This window comes from Sorex fumeus, unplaced genomic scaffold, assembly GCF_029834395.1.
Source record: "Sorex fumeus unplaced genomic scaffold, SorFum_2.1 ptg000037l, whole genome shotgun sequence".
In the NCBI taxonomy this organism is placed as follows: Eukaryota; Metazoa; Chordata; class Mammalia; order Eulipotyphla; family Soricidae; genus Sorex; species Sorex fumeus.
This window is the reverse complement of record NW_026606094.1, coordinates 23,363,645-23,385,640: the sequence shown is the minus strand read 5'-3', so window position 1 is coordinate 23,385,640 and position 21,996 is coordinate 23,363,645. Positions and strand designations below refer to the sequence as shown.

General features: G+C 39.7%; 1 protein-coding gene across 2 annotated transcripts in view; it reads right to left on the bottom strand.

The window, feature by feature from the left end:
* Positions 1–21,996, bottom strand: part of PNPLA8 (patatin like phospholipase domain containing 8) — a 49,021-nt gene that overhangs the window by 13,038 nt on the left and 13,987 nt on the right. For both annotated transcript variants that reach the window (XM_056118352.1, XM_056118351.1), the window contains exons 4-8: positions 19,900–20,051; positions 18,555–18,649; positions 16,030–16,201; positions 11,848–11,905; positions 6,478–6,672 (exon numbers count right to left, since the gene is read on the bottom strand). In XM_056118352.1, coding sequence (XP_055974327.1) covers positions 6,478–6,672; positions 11,848–11,905; positions 16,030–16,201; positions 18,555–18,649; positions 19,900–20,051 — 672 coding nt within the window. The remainder of the gene's footprint in view (positions 1–6,477; positions 6,673–11,847; positions 11,906–16,029; positions 16,202–18,554; positions 18,650–19,899; positions 20,052–21,996) is intronic.

Below are 21,996 nucleotides of genomic sequence, written 5' to 3'. Positions count from 1 at the left end.
GAGAGGGGAAGGTTTCTAATGTTCCCAAGACTACACTTCTCAACTGGGGCAGTATGGGTCGCCCTGGAGAGAGAGTCATGGGTAAAAATTGAGGAATGGAGGGCTATGGCATGCAACTCAGGAGCCATCCATAGGACAGGAGTGGCCATGGGGAAGAAACAAGATATCATGGTTAGAGAAAAAAAATTTTTTTTAAAAAGCTGAGGAACACTATTCTAGATCGACTAGCACCAATCTAACTTGGAAAATTCACGGACTTTTAAAACTGCTATTGAGCTGTCACCTATAAACCATTTAGTAAACGCTCATGAAAGAAATTAGTCAGCATCTCACTCACACAGACTCTATCACATGTACAAAGGAGGTAAGTTTTTTTAATTTCATCCTGTGTGCTCCACATCTTTACAAACAGTTCTTCAAACCTCACAGTTTCCAAAGCTATTCTTTCATTTCCAAGGTCACATGGCAGTTCTTGTTTCCAAAATAAATGAAATTATATAGTAGAATCTTTAGAGTCTGGTTATTTTCACCTAGAATAATGCTTCTGAGATCCATCCACTTCACTGCAAATGTCAGTAATTCTCCTTTATATTGCTGAGAATATTCCATTATTCAGATGTATCACACTCTGTTTATCCATTCACCAGCTGAAAGAAACTGGTTTAAAATTCAGCTACCTTTATGTTTCTGTTGCAAGTCATTCGTCGATTAGGTACTTATACTGGTTAGTTTTTAAGTATACACTTGGTTTCCCTAAATTTAGGTATTGATAACTGCAGTATTTCCTAAAGACCTCGTGTACAAATTTTAATTTAGTCCTTTCAACCTTTTTCTTATTTTCAAGTAACAAGTAAAATATTCTATAACAGAGGCAACATATTATACTTCATATCTAGCAAAATAACTACCATCTTATTTTTTCTTTGTGGAGAAGGAAGGCTTGGGCAATACACAGTGGTGCTTAATGGTCCTCGTGAAGGTGCTTGGGGGAGCCGTTATGAGGTGCCAGGGATTGAACATGAACCAGCCAAAATAAAAGGCAAATGTCTTAACTCCTGTGCTCTCTGCCCCTATGAATAGTTAATTTTCATTAAACTATTTACCTGAAATTGTACACATTACTCAAATAATCATCTAAATATTTTAAATGAAAACTACCACTATTATAAAAGTCTATAAAGATGATCAGAGAAAACACATCACCATTATCCCACTTTTTACACCCAGGACAAAAATCTATAATGTGCATGTTTATTTTAGGGCCATACCCAGTGATAGTGGTGTTTGAGGAACCATATGAGATGCTGGAGATTGAACCCAGTGACCCCAGGTCAGCGACATGCAGGGCAAGTGCCTCAGCTGCTGTACTGTCACTCCAGCCTCAGAAATCTACAATCTTTAAGCACTCACTCACTATCCAGTCTTTCTTCTCCATACTGTTTCTATCTTAACTAACTTCTTTATTTAGATAACGTACATGGAAAAGGTCTTTATTAGGGTAAAGCCAACTCTAATGAAGTAAAATATAACTTCTATACTTCTACTTAATGCTAAACATATTTTTTTTATTTATCATCTTATTCTATCACTGTTTATATGGTTCTTCATTTGAGTTAGTTGAGGTAGGATTCAAGAAACACAAATTTACCAGCTCTTATCAAAAATCTTTATATCCTTTACAGAAAAAACAATGAGGCGCTGAGAGAAATTTTGTATTATTGTTTTGTTATGGGCTGGAGCCATAGCACAGTGGGTAGGGGTCTGTCTGCCTTGTACGCGGCCGACCCGGGTTTGATTCCTCCAGCTCTCTCGGAGAGCCCATCAAGCTACCGAGAGTATCTCGCCCGTACAGCAAAGCCGGGCAAGCTCCCCGTGATGTATTCAATATGCCAAAAACAATAACAACAAGTCTCATAATTTTTTGTGAGACGATACTGGTGCCCACTAGAGCAAATCGATGAACAACTGGAAGACAGTGACAGTGTTCTGTTCTGATGAAACTTATTAGTTGTGTCCTGGATCAGCATAATTTGGCAGGAACTATTCAGGTTCTTCCCCCTAAAAACACTGGAACATATGTGAAAAACTGTAACTCCAATCAGATTGATTAATTCCTAGTTTGAACATAACCTTTGAAAATGTAAATAAGGTCCAGGAGAAAAAAAACATTAGAATGTGTCATCAAAACGTTTAGTGCCAACTAATTTTTCAGGCTCTTTCTACATGACAGGAAATGAATTATTAATTTCGGAGGCAGAGGTGGAAAAAGATGAAAGGCAAATTGTTGGGGTTGGAGCAATAGAACAGTAGGCAGGGCCTTGCACACAGTCAATCCAGGGTTGATCCCTGGCATCCCATATGGTCCCCTAAGCCTCCCAGGAGTAGTTCCAGTACAGAGCCATGAATAAGCCCTGAGAAAGTGTGACCCCCAAACCAAACAAATGAAAAAGGTTTATGTTCAAATTCATCAAATTATATAATCAACAAGTACACAGTCTATTAATTATGCATAAATCTCAGATATATCTCAATAAAGCTGTTAAAAAGAGGAAAATTATGCTTATAAAGTGTGGAAGCACCCTTTCAAGATAAATATGGGAATAGGGGTTGGTGGTAGGGGTGGGGGTAGGAGCAAAAGATTGGAAGCACCTTACACTTCCTACTCTATATAACTTTCTAGAACAAATCATGCAAATACTGTCAGAATACTTTTACAAAGAGAAGTGAAATGCATCCTATCTACTTGACCTCTTAAAGACAAACAAGCTTTCAGAAGCTGCTCAAGCAGAATTTGAATGTATAATTTATATTCAGTTCCAAAAAGAATGAAGTAAGTTCCACTAAAAAAATGTATCTGAGAAAACAGAGACTTTTTTTTTCTTTTTTCTTTTTTTTATTTAGCTTTTTGGGTCACACCCGGCGATGCTCAGGGGTTACTCCTGGCTTTGCACTCAGGAATCACTCCTGGCGGTTCTCGGGGGACCATATGGGATGCTGGGAATCGAACCTGGGTCAGCCGCATGCAAGGCAAATGCCCTATCCGCTGTGCTATTGCTCCAGCCCTTAGAGGAGACTTTAAAAATTAGACTGGGGCAGGGGAGATATACAGCAGGTAAGAACCCTGCCTTGTGTGTAGCTGACCCAGGTTTGATCCTAGGCACAACATATAATCCCTTGTGCTCATCAGGAATGATCCATGACAATAGAACCAGGAGTAAACCCCGAGTAACTCTGAGTATGCACCCCTCACCCAAAATAAATGAGACTGGAAATATACTGAGCATTATTACTCAAATAACAGGATAAGAAAGCTGCAATAATTAAAGAGTTATAATTGAAAACTTCTTGGCAACTTCTGAAGGTTTGGAAAGAAACTTTGAGAAAATAATCAAGATCATTCATACCTTAAAATATTATCATCAAAAAAAATTTTTTTTTTGGTTGCTTTTTTGGTCGCACCCAGCGATGCATAGGGTTTACTCCTGGCTTTGCACTCAGGAATTATCCCCGGCGGTGCTCAGGGAACTGTATGGGATGCTTGGAATTGAACCCGGGTCGGGCCACGTGCAAGGCAAACTCCTTACCCTCTGTGCTATCACTCCAGCCCCTACCATCAATCTTTGAAGGTATCTTTTGAGGGAGGAAAAAAATCTCATTTGTGGGGCTGGAAAGATAGTATACAGTGGGCAGGGCATTTGCCTTACATGTAGTCAACCTGGGTTCGATCCCTGTCGCCCCATAGGATCCCCCAAGACTGCCAGAAGTGATCCCTGACTGCAGAGCAAGGAGTAAGCCCTGAGCACAGCCAGATGTGGCCCCAAACCAAACAAGTACCATTTGTTCTTCAAGCACTAGAATATATATATATATATATATACTTACAGAGATTTGCCTAAACTTAAAATCCCATATGAATATTTTTATCAAGGGACCAGAAAGATAGTTCAATAGGAGGCCCAGGCTTGATCCCTGATATTGCAAGGTTCCTCAAGTTCAACTGCCAGTACAGTTTGGTTCCGTTGGCACAACCAGGAGTGACCCTCTCAAACAGTTAGCAAGGGGTAGCCCTCATGGAGGAATGCTATACATCTATGGGACAGAATTTAACAACCTTAGAATGACTTCCTCTTGGACAAAGAATAAATGAATAACTGAGATGGCCTCTTGAATATTTGGTGCCAAAATGCAGTAATTTTTCATTTGAGATTTTCCCTAATATTTAACACATTTGCAACTGTGCAGCATGAAAACTATCTATTAGTTATAATCTTAACTAATATATTTTGAATACATTCTCTATTTATGACATCTGAGAACACAGCCAATATAGACAAATAATTATTAAGAACAGTAAATTACATATTAAATAAATTTATTTTGACTGCTAAGTCTTGAAATCAGTTCAAAAGGAAAGAGCTCAGCTAGCAGTTTCTGTCCTGAGGGTGTGGAATAAAAATGTGAAAAGCTAAGAGGGAAAGCGACTCACATATTTATTTCAACAATGATTGATTTATCAAAGAGAGTTTGAAATGGCTGCAAAGGAACCCCACTTTAATCTCTTACTATATTACTTCTAGAAAGAAATGGAATAGTTGACCAGAACATGTTAAAATATATCTAGCTACCACCAGAAAATATAGCAAAAAAATCTGACAAAGATGTTTTTTATTATCACTTGCAAATTATGACCAATTAATGTATAATTTTCATAGATTTATGAGCTTTTAAATCATACTTGAAAATCCTTGTTATAAATACTTGTCTTTTTCTCAACATGCATCTGAATATCAAATAAGAGTACACACACACTTCAGTGATCAGAGAGAAAAGATTACTAATTTCATCAATTCACTGATTTTAAATGGGATATCACATTAAAAAAAAAAAGCATATGCAGCCAGACAGATACAATAGACAAGGCACTTGCTTTGCATGCAGCTGACAAATTTAATCCCTAGCACTACATCTGATCTCCCCAAGGCCCACCAAAAGTAACCCCTGAGCACCACTGGGTGTGGTCTAAGATGAAAAAATTAAGCTTGTATCATTCCTCAGTCAAAAATACAAAATATAATTCATCCCTCAAAAACATAAAACAAAACTCATCAACAAATGGATCCAACAGTGAAAGTGATCCACACAGAAATACAAGTTAAAAAAAATTTCTCAAACTGACATATGGTTAAAACTTTAAAAGTGTGTGTCAGAAAGATAGGATAGGAGGTAAGGCATTTGCCTGGTATGTGACTATGGTGGCAACAACCCTGATCTGAACTGCTAGTACCATGCCCAGTTGCTTGATAACCAGCTAGGAGTAACCCCTGAACACTGTCAAGTGTAGCCCCAAACCAAAATAAATACTTTGAAAGCAAAAAATGCATGTAGAAAGTAGACTATGGACTGAACATGTTTGCCACTCAATGCCTCTTTTGCAGACCACAACACCCAAAAGGAGAGAGAGAACACAGGGGATTGCCCTGCCACAGAGACAGGGGGGATGGGGGGATGGGGGTGGGAGGGATATTATCCATGGTGGTGGAAAATGGGCACTGGTGGAGGGATGGGTATCTGATCATTGTATAATTGAAACCAAAGCACAAAAAATTGTAAATCTACAACTTTAAAAAAAATAAAATAAAATAAAGGGAAAAAAAATGTAAAAATATTTGTAGGTATCAGTTCAAAAGCTTTCACTTTTTTTTTTTTAAACATTTGTGTTTTAGCTATCCTTTAACGGGGGGAAAATGAGAAAAAAAAATCTGTGACAAATAAATGACTATATTAACAGAAAAAGAATAAACTACAGGAAATGATTTTCAACTTTATAGAGCACTTGTTAATACATTGAAGAACATTATAAAGCATCACAAAATCCACCATTAACACCCGCAGCTCTTATCCAGTTACGAGCTTTAAGACTCCGATTTCTCATGAAAAATAAATGAGGGGCAGGTGTGGGGTGTGGCTCCTCAGTAGAGCACATGCCCTGCACATGTGAAGCCCTGGGTTCAATCCCTGGTGCATACACACGCATGTGAATGTAAGCAAATATGGATGAGCGTGAAGCAATAATCTTATGCTGTGGTGGTGTTTAAATCAGATAGTGCATGTAAAGTACCATATAAGTCAGCTACACAGTTAACAATGAGTGTTTAACCTTATTGCTTTATTTTATACTTTCTTTTAAAACTATTAAACTGACTGGATTCTGCATTTCCAATGATTAGGCTTCATTTTAGATTTTTATCCATTTGGACAATCTAATACTACCTCATTTGCCAATAATAAAATCATCACAATTGGTTATGAATCTCAGTGTATAAAGTAGAATAAAACTTTTCTAAATATGCTTTCACAAAACAAGTAAAAATATTTTTGATATTTTACCATATAGAAACATAAGAAAGTCTCCTTAGTTGATACCTCTGTACTTTTTATGACATACATTTTAAAAGATAAGTCATGATGTCAACTTACTTGGTGCAGATCATTTCCCAATGCATACTCTGCAAAGTAGCCCGGCGCAGCAGATGAGGCTCGGATGGCCTGCCACATTTTATACTGACAGCCTCCCATATAGTGAGAGTTGACTCCAGGAAAATGGCCATAGTTTCTGAACACAAAAGCTTTTGGAGTTATTCCTCTGTTTACCACGGTACTTACTGCAGCTACCTGGTGAATTAAAAAGTAAACAATACCCTTTGAAGGCAGCAGTATTTGGAATCCGTAAAAATTAATTTTTTTTTGTTTAGCATATGACTTAAGCCATAGCACAGTGGTAGGGCACCTGCCTTGCGCACAGCCAGCCTGGCCAAGCCGGGTTGGATTCCTCCACCCCTCTTGGAAAGCCTGGCAAGCTACCAAGAGTATCTCACCCGCACGGCAAAGCCTGGCAAGCTCCCTGTGACGTATTCAATATGCCAAACACAGTAACAAGTCTCACAATGGAGACGTTACTGGGCCCACTTCAGCAAATCAATGAACAACGGGAGGACAGTGACAGTGACAGATGAATGAAAAATCTACAATTCCACCCATCAAAATAAAGATAAATACACAGCCATAACTTAAATGTTAAGGAAGAAGAACAAAGACTTTTTAAGAAAATTACTCTGTACAGGAAAATAAATATACAATTAAGACAGCTTTTTAAAAGACTTTTTTTGGTGTCAGGGCCATACCCCAACAGTGCTCATGGCTTACTCCTGGCTCTCTATACTCAGGAATCAAACCTGGTGTGCTCGGGAGACCATTTGGGGTGCCAAGGATCAAATCTGGGTCGGTGATATGCAAGGCAAGTGATTTATCTTCTATACCGTAGTCTCTCTAGCCCTGGCTTAAGACAGTTTTGAGCAATAGATTATAACAATAAAAGATATATGTATATATATATATATATATATATATATATATATATATTAGTTTTGGGGCCACACCCAGCAATGCTCAGGAGTAACACCTGGCTCAGAATCCAAGAATTACTCCTGGTGAGATGCCAGGGATTGAACCTGGGTCGGCTGTGTGCAAGGCAAATACCCTGTGTGCTGTACTATTGCTCCAGTCCAATATAAAGATATTTTAAGAGAAGAAGATATAGTACAGAGGGCAGGGCACTTGCTTTGCACCAAATGGCTGACCCAAGTTGGTTCCCTGTCACCCCATACGATCTCTAAGCACTGCAGGAATGATCCGTGAGCACACTAATATGGCCACAATCCCTGATATGGCCCCCAAAAGCAAATAAATAATTTTTGAAATAATAAATATCAATTTCAACAATAAAAGATTTCGATTATGAACTAATTTAAAATTCAAGAAAGCATAAATTTTTAGAACTTTATATAATAGTTGATGTAGTGGCAATGAAAATAGCAAATAAAAAGTATATAAAGAGTAAGCATACCATTTTCCTAACACCAGCACAAATCAGTCTGCTTGTTTGCTCCCTGAAAGCATTACATAATTGAAAACTGATATTACACAAATTCTCATGGTATTCTGGTGATGGTTAATATTAATAACTAGGTAACTTTAAACTGGAAAAACTTAAAGCCAATTACCTTAGTCATGAGATTTACTGATGTCAGCTAAATTTAAGTAAAATGTGCTATGTTGGATATATCTACAATGATAAGGTTAAAAGCAGTGAGAGGAAAAAGTTGGAGGGGTTTCCTGTAGTGCCCTGACAGGAAAGTTTTGTTTTAATTTTTAAGCCACAGGTCTTTCCTCCAAGTTTCTGTGAGTGGTCCTTGGCCACCGTTGATTGGAACAGAAAATCAAAAGGGTCTTCGAGGGTTTCAGAGACAGGGGTTAAGGCACTTACCTTGCATGTAGCCACCCTGGGTTCAACTCTCCAGGTATTATACATGGTCCCCCAAGCACTGACAGGAGCCATTAGTTGAGCATAGAGCCAGGAACAACTAGCCCCTGGGCAAAGTTGAATAGGCCCAACTGTTCCCCAATCCCCGCCACCACACACACAAATACAAAAAAAGAACTGCAACTGGAGCACAGTACAACAGCTAGAGTATTTGCCTTGCATGCAGTGACCTGTTTCCCAAGCCCACCAGGAGTGATTCCCAAGTGCAGAGCCAAGAGAAAGCCCTGAGCACTGAGAGGCATGGCCCCCAGACAAAAAACAACAAAAACTCTGAAGGATATTTTTCAATAGGCAGGGTGAGAAGGGAAGCGAGGGGGGATACTCAATGATCACTAGTGGGTCACTTTCTGAGGCGGGTAACATTACCCCAAGTCCCATATTTAGAAACAAGGGAACATGGGAGCAACAGTACAGTGGGCAGGGCACTTAAATATATGGGATGATCCCCACAAGGAGTTATCCCTGAGCATAGAACTAGGAGTGACAAAAAAAGAGAAAAAAATCAATGAATAAAAGTTAAAAAAACAAAATTCTGAGAACAAACTAAAAGTCCTGAAAGACATAGGGGAGCAAACAGGTAGGGAATGCACCCTGGGTGCCCTTCTGAAAGAGCTAAGGCTGCTCGTTATCTCCCGGCTCTGCTGGCTTGCGGCTGGACTGTCTCATTCCACTGCGCTTGGCTCCTTAGGCTGTTACTCTTCAGAAACTCTTCCAGTTCCTGCATTTAGCCACTTCTCCTGCACAGGTTGTTTTCTTCTTAGGCAAGTTCCAACTCATCAGCCGTCACACTGCCATCTCAAATCTCACTTCCTTAGAGCAGCCTTCTTCATTTTCCATGTACTGCTCGTAGAAAACTGCTTTTGTGCTCCAATGCACTAATTTGAGGAAAACTATACCTTACTTGTGTGATTATTACCTACTTCGCCTAAATGTGCATGTGTTTACTCACAAAGCTGCCCTAACAACCTAGCACAGTGCTGGCACATTTTCCATGTGCTTAATATATAAGAAAGGAATGAATGAAAATATAAGTAAGAGTGAAATTACAGCATAAGGAGCTGCACTTGATTTTTTTAAATGCTGATAGCTTGTTATCCAAGGGGGAAAAAAAAAACTATGAAATTCCAGGAACATAAAGTCTATTCCTTAATAACAAGTTTCATGAAAGAACATAGAACTCAAGCAATAATCTGATCACTGGGTTTCAAACAGAGAAAAGTCATACTCAAACCCGGCACAATGACACCAACTTTTAAAAATTGGAACTCTAAAAAGAATCTTCACTCTCATATGCTGTTGAATGAAAATTGGCCCAGCCCATTGAAAAATAGTATGAAGATTTCTCAGAAAACTAAAAGCACAATAACCATACGTTTCATCCAAAGAACATAAAAACCCTACTTCAGGAAGATACACACACACCTGTTCATTGCTGCACTATTTACAAGTGAAGAACTGAAACAAGGAGCTGAAGCAATAGTACAGCGGGTAGGGCGTTTGCCTTGAGTGCAGCCGACCCAGGTTCAATCCCTGGTATCACATACGGTACCCCAAGCACTGCCAGTAGTAACTCCTGAATTCAGAGCCACACATACCAGCGTTTGTTGGGTGTGACTCAAAAAGCTAAACAACAACAACAACAAAGAACCCAAACAACCCATGTTCAGACCAGATGTGTGGATAAACTGTGGTTTATAATCACCAGAGAATGCTATTCAGACACTAGAAAACATGAATTTTGCTTTGTGTGATAACATGAACTGGAAGGGGTCATGCTACAAAAAGCCAAGTCAGAAGAGCGAACACACAGACAAGACAATTGCACCCATTTGTGGTACATAAAGAAACAATCAAGGGAAGAGACTATGCCCCATGACAACTTTTAGAGAGCATAAGCAGATACCAAGAGTGGGGAGGAATGGATTCTTTCATATCTTTTGTCCCAGTCTTTCATGTTGTTTTTTGTTGTTGTTGTTGTTGTTTTGTTTTGCTACTTCTTTCCTGGCAATATTAAAGTTCTAATAATCACATTCTCTAACCTTACACAATGACAATAAGGTAAAGGTAAGGTAAAGGCCCTCCCGTTGATCATCGATTTGCTCGAGCGGGCCCAGTAACGTCTCCATTGGAGACTTTGTTGTTACTGTGTTTGGCATATCGAATACATCACGGGGAGCTTGCCAGGCTCTGGCATGCGGGTGAGACACTCTCGGCAGCTTGCCGGGCTCTCCGAGAGGGGGGGGGCGGAGGAATCGAACTCGGGTCGGCCATGTTGGCTGCGTGCAAGGCAAACGCCCTACCGCTGTGCTATCGCTCCAGCCAATAGTTAAGAAATAAACACAATCTATTAAGATACTCTTTTTTTTAAAAGTTCCCTCTTCAATCTCTGGGGATGTGGTTAAAAAAAAAAAAGAACTCTTATCCACTGTTGATGAGAATACTCTCTGGTCCAACCCCTATGGAAAAAGTATGGAGGCTTCTCAGTAAACTCATAATTGCGCTCCCATATGACCTTATCAATTCCACTCTGGGTACCCAGGACATTCATTGAATGAATGAAACAACATATGCACGCTATTATTCATTGCAGCTCTCAGCATAATAGCTAAGATCTGGAATCAACCTAGATGTCCAATGACACATAAGCAGATCACGAAGATGTGGTATATATACACAATGGTAGAGCACGCAGCTGTAAGGAATGATAAAATCATGCAATTTGCAGCAACATAAATAGAACTGGAAGATATTATGTTAAATGAAGTCAGAAGAAGGACAAACATGGGATGGTATCAATTATATGGGGTATTCAAGAGTAACTGGATGAGGAAATGCAATGGCTTAAAGGCAGGATGCCCAGATCAACCTTTACCCCAGGTATAGAGAAGAGAAGGAAAGAAAAAAGAGGGAAGGGGAAGAGGGAGAAGAGATAGACAGAAGCAAGAGGGGACAGGCGTCAAGGGGATTCAGGGACATCCATGGTGTTAAGGAATGACGAGAGTCAATAACACTGAAATCAAGATACCCAAACTTTAACAGAACCTAAAAAAGGTCCTTGTCAAGAGAGCAGGCTGGGGGAGGATTATGAGAGGGTAGCTGGGAAGACTGGAGGAGGAAAGTCAACACTGGTGGAAGGATTGGTGAACACTCTATGTCTAAAACTCAACTATGAATATCTTTGTAAAGTTCCCTCTTATTAAAGAGCCCCCCGAATAAGTACTTTCACCTGACATTCAGTTTCAACTGGAAGTAAGATTTATTTATTTTATATTTGGGGGCCATACCCTGCAATGCTCAGGGGCTGTTCCTGGCTCTGCCCTCAGGAATTATGCCTGACAGTACTCTTGGGGCCATGTGAGATACCAGAGATGAAACCCGGGTAGGGCACATATAAGGATATATCCCTAGCCACTGCACAATCTCTCCAACCCCAAACAGACGTTAGATTTAAGAGATTCTAAACTTACCTTGGGACATGTGGGGTTTCTTGCTGTTTCAATCATTAATGAGGATCCCATTCTCTCCCTTTATTAAAGGAGAAAAGATAAATCTTATCACAATTATTTTATCTCCGAATTAGCAGGGAACATACACATTGTTTTCCAGCCTTATCTTTGTCAGAGTGCTAAGAGTGCTGAGAGGTACCAAAAGGAAATCTAAAAATCTCTTCTAGGAGACACAATCCAATTAATGCACATGAAACATTATGTAGTTATTAAACTCTGGTTAATATCTCAAAGTTGAGGGACCAGATCCATAGCAATATAGCAGGTAAGGCACTTGATTTGCATGCAGCAAACCCAGCATCAATCCCTAGCACCAAATATGGTTCCCTGAGTCTGACAGTGGTGATTTATGAGTGCAGAGGCAAAAGTAAGCCCTGAGTACTGCTGGGTGTGGCTAAAAGAAAAAAGTCTGAAAAGTGTCTATGGTTGTGGAGGGTGGTGACAATCAACATAGGAACTGGAAAAGATGCATGAAGACAGCTTTAAAATGGCAGCAAAAGATGGCAAGGTGACAAGATTCAAATCAAGACATATACAGGATAAAGAAACAGAGGCATAATAAACATTTCCAGGGCCTTTCTGGAAGGATAAAGGAGTTCTGTTGAGACAAGACTGCAGAAATAAGCTTAGACTAGTTACAGATTTATATAAAAACCAGATTAAGACATCTAGATTTTAAACTTGTTTCAGCAACAGAGTACGACGTTGTTCTCCAAAATGTTTTAAATCATCTGAGTTTGCATTAGAATAACTGCGTTATTAAAACTGTTAGCGGACAGCAATTTGACTATTCTATTAAAAGTTCTAAGGGGCCAGAAAGAGCAGAGGTCGGAGGGCACATGCCTTGCATGGAGCTGATCCATCTTCAATCCCCGACAGGAGATGCAGGTCCTGAGCCCCACCCTGAGTCAGGAGGTCACAGACTCATATCTACCCCCCAATGAAAATATTTAGGGGTCAGGGGCTTGGACCCCAAGTTCAATATGTGACACTCATTGGTCTCCAAAGCACTGCCCAGCACAGCACCAGAGGACCCTTGAGCGTCATTACGTGTGACCCTTATGGTCTCTGGGCCACCACATCTTGGCACCACATCTGGCAGGTGAGCATAGCTGGGAGTGGCACCGAGGCCCTCTGAGCACTGCTTAGAGGGTCTCCCTCACCCAACAAAAAAATGAAATGTCCTGTATTTTTATTTTGTGAAATGGAAATACAAATGGAAATACAAATTGATGTTACTGGGAGAGTAAGCTGGGACAACTGTTTTGGAGAATAATCACGATGACGATCACGACCATCCTGTTGTTCATCATTGCCTCGAGCAGGCCCCAGTAACATCTCCTTCGTCCTAGCCCTGAGATTTTTTAAAAAGTGCCTTATTAAAGGCTCTTTCAGGGTTAGGAGAATGAGACCCATCATTGTTACTGGTATTTGACATATTGGGTACGCCACGGGGAGTTTGTCAGACTCTGCGGTGTGGGCAGGTTACATTCTGTAGCCTGCCATTTTGTCCAAAGAATGAGATAATATTATCTCACAATTATTATTGGAGAATAATAATTGTTTTTTTAAATTTAATTTTATTTTTATAAAGTTCTTCACAACAATTAGAATAATGATTTAAGACATATTTATTCATAAATATTAAAGACTTAGCTCTAGCACATTCTCTGCTGCCAATATCACAACCTACAATGTGTACTTTGTCTCTCTCTGAGTCACCTTACATTTTCTAAATAAAACTATTTTACTTGGGGGAAAAAAACAAAAAAACTTGAGGGTCCTGAGTGATTGTACAATGGGCAGGGTGCTTGCCTTGCATGTGGCCAATTCAGGTTTTATCTGTAGCACCCCCATACAGTCTCTAGGGTCCAATAGTGATCACTGAGTGCAGAGTCTGGAGTAAGTCCTGGGCACGACTGGGTGTGATGACAACCCCCAGCACCCAGCCTGTTAAAAAAAAAACCTTGACACTAAAAATTTTCCTTAAAGGTATAATCATACATTTAAGTTAAAATGTAGGATATTCATTTAAAGTTAACGTGAATTGTGAAAACATGTGACATATCCTCCTTTCCAGAAAGAAAATTGTTTAAAAAAAAAAAAGCACACCCATAAAATAAGATAGTAAACAAGTATCATAGAAAATCTTGAAAAAGTGCTGGAGCAATAGCACAGCAGAAGGGTGTTTGCCTTGCACGTGGCCAACACGGGTTTGATCCCCAGCATCCCGTACAGTCCCCCGAGCACCACCAGGAATAATTCCTGACTGCAGAGCCAGGAGTAACCCTGTGCATCGCCAGGTGTGACCCAAAAAGCAAAAAAAAAAAAAAAAAAGAAAAGAAAAACCTAATGACATAGAAAATTCATAATTATAATAAGTATGTGATAAAAAACTACATAGGCAGTATCATCCCAATTTAGTGAAGGGTGAATTCTTTGTACACTCACTACCCCCAGGAATCTCCCGAACACTCTTACTTATGCATAACGAATTCTAGAAAAAAGTACATCACCATGTTAATAATGCTTTAGTTCTATTAAATTTAAAACTTTTCACTGCCTTCTAAATGTAGTCTTCATTTCTCATATACATTTTAAAGATATATTAATATTGATTCCCTGATGTGCAGTATAAAATGAACTACAGATAAGATTCTGAAATGCAGGCATAGGGCCAGAGCTATTAGTACAGTGGGTAGGACATTCGCCTTGCATACGGCCTACGTGGGTTCCATCCCCTACATCCCATATGGTCCCTTGAGCACAGCCAGGAGTAAACCCTGAGCATCGGTGGCTGTGGCCCCCAAACAAAAAAACAACCACCAATAATCCCCACGAAAATGAAAGTAAAAATATAAATCTTTCTACCAGAATCAATGCTCATAAACACTGATCATAAAACTGAGAACATTTATGTTGCTTTTAATTTTTTGTAATTAAGAAAATAAGGTACCATTACACTGTAAAATATACTAGTCTTCAGAAATGTGTCAAGGGCTAGAAATGTGGTTTAAGTGGCTGAGTACATGCTCGACTGAGCGACACTCTTATGCATAACTCTGTATTTGATCCCCAGTACAGAATGACTGCCCTGCCCCGAACCCCCCAAGCACTACCAGGAGGGGCCTAGAAGCCACTAAGCACCACTAGTTGTAGCACCAGTGGCCCAAATACTGCAGGGAGCAGCCCCACTGAAAAGCCCCAACCCAACATCTAACACCAATATCAAAAGGAGTTGGGGTTGGAGAGATAGTACAGTGGGTAGAGCGCTTGCCTTGTACACAGTCAACCTGGGTTTGATCCTCAACATCCCATATGGTCCCCTAAACAACTCCAGGAATAATTCCTGTGTGCATGTCTGGAATAACTTTTGCATGCGTGTATGTGTGTGTGTGTTTGTGTGTGCTTTTTTGGGTCACACCCAGCGATGCTCAGGAGTTATTCCTGGCTTTGCACTCAGGAATTACTCCTGGCGGTGCTCGGGGGACCATATGGGATGCTGGGAATCGAACCCAGGTTGGTCGTGTGCAAGGCAAACACCCTAACTGCTGTACTATTGCTTCAGCCCTGAAATAACTTTTGAGCATCACTAGGTATGGCCCCAAAACAAAAACAAAACTGCCAGGAGGTTTAATAAAGCTGAAAAATGAGGAAATGCAAAATAATTACAACATAACTTCTACTGCAGAAATGTGTGTGTGAACATTTTAATAGTCTAGAAAGAAGTATGTGGAAAGATACTGCAAAATCTACAATACCAAATAATCAAATGGTGGCTGAATTTATTTCTACTTTCTGCTTATAGTTTAGGGAAGTGGATACAATGTCTTTGTAAATTATGGGGAAAATGTTGAAAAATCATTAAATGTTTCAAGAGTATCTACTGATGCAAAAAAGACTACAGGATGCAAACATGGGCTATTATGGTTTCTGTAAAGAAAGGAAAAGATGTATTTTCCACACAAAATCTCCCACATATGGCCCAAGAAAGTAGCGATTAGAATACAATTTATCAAAATATTAAGAGTAGTGATCTAAATTAGTGCGATCAATCTAATATTCCTCAAATTTTTTTATATTTAAACTGTCTTATGTAAATATTACCCATATAAATAAAAATGTTAAATTACTGTAACTTACTTAAGAATGTTTTCCCACGTTTGACTGTCATAAAATGCATGGCTCCAACTCATTTTGACTGTTCCAACAATGACATTCTGTGAAAACACATCTGATCCTAATTTTCGATAAAGTTCCTCACATTGATCCAGAGGCATATGAAACAATCCCAGCATGAATGCTAATATGGCACCTGAAAGAAAGAATTCTTAGCTTTTACCAGTGCTTATACTATGTTACATACAAGATCTCCTGACTCACAGATTTAGTTTTGGAAGGGGTCTGGAGATAGCTCAATGGGCTAGAGGACATGATCTGAATGCAGGAAGGCCCAGGTTCAATGCCTGGCACCACATGGTCCCCAGAGGACCAAAAGGGAATTCAGCAGAACCAACAAGCATTATAGGTCTCTGGAGAGTCTCCAAGCACCAATAGTTGTGGCCCAAAACAAAAACAAAAAATTACATTGATACTTTACTTTTTTACTTAGGCAAAACTAAACCTCTGAGTGTCCCAATTTTCTGATATATGTAATAAAGATATTAACAACAACTAAAATTTGCCAATTTCTGTTATAGAGATAATGTCTATGAGGGGGTTTTACAGCTTCAATGAGGAATTAACAATTAACTAAATGTTAATCAATGATCACTAAATATACAAATTGTGTGCTGCTTTACAAAATACCTTAATACAATTAAGGTATTAAGGTAACCAATGTTTTTCTAACCTAAATAGCTTAGTTTTAGAGAACACTGTACTCTGGATAGCTTCTTTACTTCTTCAGATAGATCTTGGAAACCAGTACAACTAAAGAAGATTGGGGGAGGGGAGTGGAGTGACTGTACAGTGAGTAGGCATTTGCTTTGCACTCAGTCAACGTGGGTTTGACCTCCAGCATCCCATATGGTCCCCCCACCCCAACCCCAGCACTTCGAGGAGTAATCCTTGAGTGCAGAGCCAGAAGTAATCCCTGAGCATTACCAGTTGTGGGGAAGGAGGAAGGGAAGAAAGGGAGGAAGGGTAAGAGATAAAAAGAAGGGGAAGAGGAGGGAGGGGAGGAAGGGTAAGAGACAAATGAGGAGGAGGGGGAGAAACGGAGGGAGGGAGGGAGGGGAAGGAAGGAAGGAAGGAAGGGAGAGTGGGAGGGAGGGAAGATTTCTGGGGTGTCATCTGAAATAGCGTATTACATATCTTAGCTGCAATTGGTAGGACACACTGCCACCTAGCGGACCCAACTGGTCAATGAAGAACTAAGGAGGAAGGGAGAAGGTGATTTGAGGGAATGACCAGAGGAGGCTAAGATGGCAAAAACATCAAGGTATTCACTTAGAGACTGGAAACAAAAACCAGGAAATCCCCATCATAATGGATTTTAAATATTTTGTTATATTACAATGCTATAAAGGAATGTCTTATTCTGGGGGGGAAAAAAAAGGAAAGAAAAAAGAAAAAATAGGACAGGGGCCAAAGAGATAGTACTAGTAGGTGAGGTGTTTTCCTTGCAAAAGGCCCAAACAAACCCTGCACATACGGGGTGACCAATTACATGCCTGGCACTGCAGGCCCAGTCCCCAGTACGGACGGGTATAGCTTTGCACACATGCACCCGCAAGTGTGGCACTGAAAGCCTCAACGATCTCACAGAGGTGGTGGCCCTCACTGCCAGGCCTCTAGCAGCACAGCACCGCCAGGCTGGCCACCGAACCCTAAGGCCCACAAACATAAGGGGCCAAGTATTGCCCAGGGTGGCTCCTAGCCCCTTATGCACTGTTTGAACACAGAGCTCTCACCACACACTCCCCCCCCAACACACACACCTGGGGCCAGAGCAATAGTACAGCAGGTAGGGCATTTCCCTTCCCTTCCACGAGACCAACCTGGGTTTAATCCCCAACATCCCATATGCTTCCCTGAGCACCATCAGGAGTAATTCCTGAGTGCAGACCTAGGAGTAACCCCTGAGCATCATCACTGGGTGACCCAAAAAGATAAAAAAAAAAAACAACATAGGGGCTGGAGAGATAGCACAGCGGGTAGGGCGTTTGCCTTGCACGCGGTTGACCCGGGTTCAATTCCCAGCATCCCATATGGTCCCCTGAGCACTGCCAGAGCCAGGAGTAACCCCTGTGCATCGCCAAAAATAACAAAAAAACAAACAAACAAAAAAAAACCATGAAAAAAAAAACTTCTGATATTAATCTACTTCTTATAATTTGACTTGTGCCCAATAAACATTTTTTTTTCTTTTTGGGTCACACCCGGCGATGCACAGAGGTTACTCCTGGCTCTGCACTTAGGAATTACTCCTGGCGGTGCTCAGGAGACCATACGGGATGCTAGGAATCAAACCCGGGTTGGCCGCATGCAAGGCAAATACCCTACCCGCTGTTCTATTGCTCCAGCCCCAACATTTTTTAAGTTTACTAAGCAAACCATAAGAATCACACTCATCAAGACTCACTTCACAGAAATGACTTAGTAAGCTAAGAGCTTAATGTTCTTTTCCTTAATGCACTCCTGAGTCCCTGTTTTCATGCAATTACCTGTGCTGACACCACAAATGTAGTCAAAGAGCTGATGAACTGGCTTCTGAGTAAGTTCAACTAATTTCCGCAGGGTCTGAAGAGCGACCACACCCCTGCAATGAACATTAAAGCAAAATGAGAAATCCTGCTTCAAGAAAAATTCAGTTAAACTCAAGCACAAAAATTTATAAGTCTATAACTGTACCTCATGGTGTTTCACTAATAAAAAAATTGAAAAAAAATAAAAATAAAGAAAAGAAAAATTCAGTTACTGAATGAAATAATCCCACAAATTGCATTGTCAGATTTCAAGCTAACAATATAAAAGAATAAAATAAATTAGCATCACTTAAAAATGTCTAGGATTTTAACATCTCCTGAAAATCAGTATCTAAACAATTGTGTAAAAAATAAAAATCTGTTGTGGCAGCACTTAAAAATTTTTGTATTAGTAATCTCTTAAGAGTGCAAAAATACATCAAGGTGGGATTTTAATTTGGAGAGACACAATCACCATTCATAAGGGCACAATCATTTCCAATGGGGAATCACTGACCTACCTATCCCCAACCCTAAACATCTTGACTCCAATTTCCAAACTGCTTAACTTCAAATACTTACACTTAAACAAAAAGATGACCGAATACAGGAGTTAAAAAGATTTCTAGTGTTGGACTGGAGCGATAGCACAGAGGGTAGCGCATTGGCCTTGCACATGGCTGACACGGGTTCGATTCCCAGCATCCCATATGGTCCCCAGAGCACCACCAGGAGTAATTCCTGAGTGCAGAGTCAGGAGTAACCTCTGAGCATCACCAGGTGTGACCAGAAAGCAAATATAGAAAAAGATTTCTGGTGTTGGGGCTCAAGTGTTAGTACAGCAGGTATGGAGCTTTCCTGGCACACAGCTGATCTGGGTTTAATACCTGACAGCCCATATAGTTCCCCAAGCACCTACAGGGCTAACTCCAGGGTGATCTCTGAGCACTGGTAGGTATAACCCCACTGTCACTGTCACTGTCCTCCCAACGTTCGTTGATTTGCTCGAGCGGGCCCAGTAAAGTGACAGTCACTTCATTGTGACACTTGTTACTGTGTTTGGCATATCAAATACGTCACGGGTAGCTCGCCAGGCTTTGCCGTGCGGGCAAGGTACTCTCTGGTAGCTTGCCAGGCTCTCTGAGAGAGGTGGAGGAATCGAACCTGGGTCAACCGGGTCGGCTGCGTGCAAGGCAAATGCCTTACCTGCTGTGCTATCGTTACAGCACAGGTATAACCTCAAAACGAAAAAAAAGAAGAAGAAAAAAGACTCCTAGTGCCCAATTAAAGCTGTAGCTGCAAGCGATCCACATTCAGGCCTTACCGTGTTCCTCCACCGTCAATGGTGAGAATCCGTATTCCTCTTCCTTTCACTGGATCCACATAGCCAATTAAGGCCAAAATTTCTCTAACCGCAGCCTGAAGAGTTTCATCCCTAATTTGTCGCAATCGTAATAAATAGGGAATGATTTTTTCCTATTTTGAGAAAAAAAATTTTTCTGTCTTTATTAGAGTGAAAACGTATTATTTTTAATAAACAAATGTATATAGTCACATCACATATACAGTCACTTGTCACAAGATAGTCAAGGTGCGGGGGCTTACTTGTGCAATAATATTAAATATTTTGTTTTGGACATATTAATGTCAATTAATACTTAAAATGTCTGTCTAGAAACAGGGTTTATAAGTAAAAAGGAAGATCACATGCTTTGCATGTATAAGGCCCTAAATTCAATCCCTGACTCCCCAAGCACCATTCAATGTTGAGGCAACCTCAAAATTAATTTGTCCTAATGAGATAAAAAACAAACCTAAATACAAATATTTCATCTAAAGTGCAATGCTTAACAATCACAGAAAATATAATTCAACATAAATATACCAGGATCATTACAACAAAAGGTTAACAAATTTTATACAATTTGTCCAAATTCTAAAGTAGACCAAACTGCTTCACAGCAACTATTAGGACAGCTATTAAAACAGTTGACTTCTCCGCTCTGGAGAGATCCATGTTCTCTATTGAACATCTCTTTCTCTTTCTCTTTCTCTTCCTTCATACCTCTCTAAACTTCTTACAATAAAAATTATTTTGCTTCATTTATAAAAAAGAAAAAATTGTATTGCATACATGAAATACAAGAGTACCTCATAGTGAAATGCTAATTAAACCTCATAGTCAAGAATTTAATAAAATTATATATACAAGGCAAAATGTCATCATTGTAACTATGTAGTAATTTAAAAAAAATTTTTTTTGGTCTTTTTTGGGTCAGTGATGCTCAGGGGTTACTCCTGGAGGTGCTCAGTGGATTATAATGGGATGCCGGGGATTGAACCCGGATTGGCCATGAGCAAGCCTTACCCACTGTAGTTATCACTCCAACCCCAGCAATTAAAAATTTCAACAATCTAGATTAAAGATTCTAAGTGTTTATACAAATGACAGACAAGAATTTAGTTCCAAGGGTTCTATGTTGAATTTATCATATTATCAAAAATTATCTTCTATATACAAAATCATTTGATCGAAACACATTTCAAGAGTTGACTAGCAGTAACCTTTGTGTTGCTTAACCTTTATTAAATCAAGTAATTTTCCAAAGTAACACTCTTTTTTTCTTCCCAGGAATCAAATCTGTAAGCACAGAGCTTCCAGGCACCACAGTGTTGTGGTGGCCCAAGAACCAATTTTTTTTTTGAAAAATAAGCTGATTCTAAATTTTTTTAAAAAGAAATACACATTACCTATGTAAACTAAGAAAAAATATGAACACTTCATTTCTGAAAAACTATGAGTTGATACTGCTGCTATTAAGTGCCCAAAAATTCATGCCAGCATTTTAGGCAGATTTGGGGGAAAAAAACAACTATTTTAAACATTAATGATTCAGTACAAAGAACCAAACCCCTTCTCTTGCTTTTCTCATACACTGGTCTTTGAGAGTAACTAACAGCTTCAGTTGGTGAAGGAAAGATCTACTTTTATAGAAGAAGGTCAATTAAAATGCAAGAGAACACTATAATTAGCAGTTCTAGTTCCACGAGTTCTACAAACAAGTTAATGATTGAAAGATGAATGGCTCTAGGTTAACTGTTCAATAAAAAGATGGGATTGTCATCTCCCTAATCCAGCAAGTCATCCCTAGAATTACCAATGGCTGCCCAGCCAATTTTCCATTCTAATATGATGCAAATAAAGCACATGACATCATCTCCACTCTACGTGCTCTAAGAGAAAGGGCTTACATCAATCAAATCCCTATATTTAAATTCCCCGGAAATGAAAAGGAAAAGAGAAATACATTAAAAGTAACACCAATGAGGAATGATCCAACTAAACCCAGAAAGGGAGTGATTATGCAACCCAGTCTCTTAAATGGTCAATTTGTAGATCGGGGGAAGTACTGTGCTGTAT